The sequence below is a fragment of the Oryza sativa genome, chromosome 11, assembly GCF_034140825.1.
Source record: "Oryza sativa Japonica Group chromosome 11, ASM3414082v1".
Lineage (NCBI taxonomy): Eukaryota > Viridiplantae > Streptophyta > Magnoliopsida > Poales > Poaceae > Oryza > Oryza sativa.
Genome location: NC_089045.1, coordinates 4,946,713 through 4,950,301, shown reverse-complemented (window position 1 = coordinate 4,950,301; position 3,589 = coordinate 4,946,713). Strand labels below are relative to the sequence as shown.

General features: G+C 42.2%; 1 protein-coding gene across 1 annotated transcript; it reads right to left on the bottom strand.

The window, feature by feature from the left end:
- Positions 1-1,497: 1,497 nt before the first annotated feature.
- Positions 1,498-2,418, bottom strand: LOC4349996 (uncharacterized). The gene has a single exon (XM_015761034.3). It carries the CDS (start codon positions 2,190-2,192, stop codon positions 1,776-1,778), a length of 417 nt encoding a protein of 138 aa, XP_015616520.1. The 5' UTR covers positions 2,193-2,418; the 3' UTR covers positions 1,498-1,775.
- Between the last annotated feature and the right edge of the window lie 1,171 nt (positions 2,419-3,589).

The following is a 3,589-nucleotide window of genomic DNA, read 5'->3' as shown; positions in this document are numbered from 1 at the left end:
ATATCTGATCAGCTTTTACTTGGGATGGTGGTTGCACACACATGTGGCTCTAGTGTGCAACTGAAGCTTTGATGAAAATTAGTCGTTAGCTAAGAAATGTTCTGATCTTATAGCTTAGAAAAAAGAGTTTCTGATTGTTGCCTCTTTCTGGGAAACTGTTACTGAACTGGTGCTTATGTGATCCTGTTCTCTAAACCCTGAAACTTTATGCTTGCAGCAATTATGATTCGGTTTCAGATTTGTTTATGCTAGTAGAACAATCCTGATTCAGTTTCAGGTTCAGTTTCATGCTACAGCAATTGTTCATTTGTTCTAGATCTCTGCTGCTAGTCATGTTATAGCATGATTAGCTTATGATGTGAGAATAATTTGTTTCCCCTTCTTGCATGAATATGCCCGACAGGCAAGTGCAGATTGTTGCCAAGATTTTCTGACAGTGTACAAGAAAGAGTACACAACCAATTCCTGCTGTTTGAGACCAACCGGTAGAGGTAGCTGAATCCATCTCACAGCTCTTCCTTTGCCTAGCTCACCTGACCTCACTGTTGCTTCAATTTGTTACAGGCCTATATACAGATCTGAGATACCGCAGATTGCCACGAGACGACACGTGTCGGCGCCTCGCCCAGCCTGAGGCCTTCTTCTTCCTTTCTACTCCAGTGAACAATGGAGAAATCCCAATCAGGAAGTCCTATTCAGATGACCTTTCTAGGTTTGATATGTACTATGACTACGATGATTGACTTACTTGTAGTACTGGTCATTATAACAAAGTAAGCACAACTGCTAAATCAAATAGTAGATATCTATATGATGTGTTAGGTGAGAGTTTGAAAATTTTTCAGTCACTGATCAACTGAAATGCAGTACAGATTACAGAAGTACAGTACAGTACAGTACAGATTACAGAAGTATTTATGTCTGGACATTTTTAAAATTATGATCTTATTACTAGAAGAGAAAGATTATAAATGCAAACTGTGGGATCAGATAGGGCATTGAGATTACTAATGTTAGAATTCCTGAAGATGCAGCACAAATGATTGTACCCTGATCCTGGTCTGTTTTGGCTGTGATGTTTAGTTGCAACATTTATGAAGCTGAAGACTTGGAATCATCTGGCACTGCCTCACATAGAGATTTCTGGTGAATTCACCAGAAAACTTGGCCTGCTCCTTGACATTTAATAGCTCCCTCATTTCGGTAGGTTTTGATGGCAAGGCATCTGCATCTACAAGGTTGGTGACAACAAACCAAATGCAGCTGTAGGAACAGGTGTACAGTAAAATTTTACAAACAAAATTCAGATATCTTTATATGATGAAGCAAAATTCAGATGGAACCAATGATTGATCTCAATCAGTACTATACTGAGAAATAGCCAGGGCTTGTTGAACTTGATTCAGAAATAAAATTTTTGATGATTGAGATGCCAATATACATTGTGATAACTGATATAACATAAGAAGAATCAGAGTGAAGAACAGAAACAGATAATTATATAGGAAACTATATATATATATAGATAATAAGAAGAACACACACTTCAGCAAAAGAGAGGAAATTTACCTCCTTGGGTTACTCTGTCCTGTGACAGAAACATCAAACATGTAGTACTAATAGATATCAAATATATGCACATTACTATTTTACACTCGTGTATATAACTCATCCTCATCATCATCATCGTGATCAAGATCATCATCAGCTCTCGGATTTCTTGATTTCTGAAACCTCCAGAAAAAATCTGATCGACTGATCGTTTCGGAAAAGCTTCAGATGGGTGCAGTTCTTGGGTTGTTCCTCGTGTTCTTGGCCAAGAAGAGGTTCTTGAGCAGCCTGAGCATCAGCAGCAGGCTCCATCTCCGGCGCCGCCGCACCACGCTGCCGGAGTACATGCGCCTCGCCTGCTTCTCGCCGCCGCCGCCGTCGTCCTTGGCCATCGCCGTCGTCGCCGTCAGCCCTCCGCCCTTGATGTTGAGCGGGCTCAGAGGGCACACCGGCGGCGCGCGAGCCAGCTCCTCGTTGAAGTCCTCCCACAGCAAGTCCATCTTCTCCTCCTCCTCTCCATCATCTCCGTCGTCGACCTCGATGACGGCGGCGAACAGCAGCGGTGGAGGCGAGCCGACGAGGCCGAGCCGATGATCGCGGCGAGGCGACGTCGCTGCTGGGAAGAAGGTGAACTCCTCCATGGTTTGCAACGAGGTTGCAAATCTTTTTTTTGATGTGTATGTGTCTATGTGTTCTTGATGTATCTACTGCTACTACCATTACTCGGTCTACTTTCCTCCTATATATATATATATATGAGATGAATGGTGATAGCTACAATTTGTGTTTGTATGACAAGTGGTCACTCATGGAGGGTGAAGCATCCTCATCTACCTGCTTGAAATGTGCAGCTGTTGGGAGGATTCAGATATGGTTGCCACCCCGAAGATTCAGAGTTTCAGACAAGATGGCAATAATGATGCAGTGATAATATGATGATTAGTTTTCACTGTTTATGCAAAATGGTACTCACTCCATCCTCTGTCCAGATCCATAGTACTCGGAAATGTTACATCTTGTACTATGTTAACCTTTTTTTAGGGACGGAGGGAGTAGGCTTGATCCACTGCCTCTCTATTATAGGCTATGTTTAGTTCTTGGAATTGGGGAGAAGTTTGGGGAAAGTTGGTAGTTTGGAAAAAAAAAGTTAGGAGTTTATGTGAGTAGGAAAGTTTTGGATATGATCTGATGTGATGGAAAGTTGGAAGTTTGGGGGAAGTTTAGTGTGTACTAAACAGGGCCATAGAGCCAAAGTTGAGGGACAAAGGTTGTGTAGCTAGGGTGTAGTAGGATGTAGCATCCTAATCTAGAGTACCTACTTGAAATCTGCAGCTGTTGGGAAATTCAGGGATATGGTTCCCCTGAAGCTTCAGATCAGATGGCAATAATTATGCAGTGATGATGTGCTGATTACTTAATAGTGTGCACTGTTTATCCCAAATGACAGGCAACTAATTACTATATACAACCAGTGTTAAAAAGGGACAAAGGCTGTAGGATACAGTGATACACCACCCTAGGAAGAATGTTCACGCATCTGACCTGCCTAACAGCAACATAAGCTGCAAGGTGTTGCACTGGAGTTGGACCAACCAATCAAAAATTTTGTAGTAACAAAAAAGAAAGGATTGCTGTTGCATTGTTAGTGTGATTGAAAAGCAAAAGGGAAGCTGGAATCCATAGACAGGCATGTGCAGGAGCAGCAGCATGAGCAATTGAATGGTTTTTGGAGGGAGGATGTGTGTGACAGCAACAGCAACAGCAGCAATGCAGTTATGCAGAGCCCAACAGATGATTCAGGGATTGCTTTTTTTCTGATGGCTTTCTGCCAAAGATGTTTGATGTTGCTTGGAAAGATGGAATCTGCCTTACTCTGTGCATGCTGTTGTGCATGTAGTACTGCTACTTTCTGGTAAAGAGTAAAGATGACTGAATGAGATGTTCAGCACTGGTTTTCACAAAAAGGAAGAGAATGCTACAGATTGTCTTGGCTGCCTCTGCATTGTTTCTCATGGGTGTAGTTAGCTTGATGTGATAA

Coding starts and splice junctions, on each gene's coding strand:
- LOC4349996 (XM_015761034.3), bottom strand. CDS start 2,192: ATGGAGGAGTTCACCTTCTTCCCAGCAGCGACGTCGCCTCGCCGCGAT.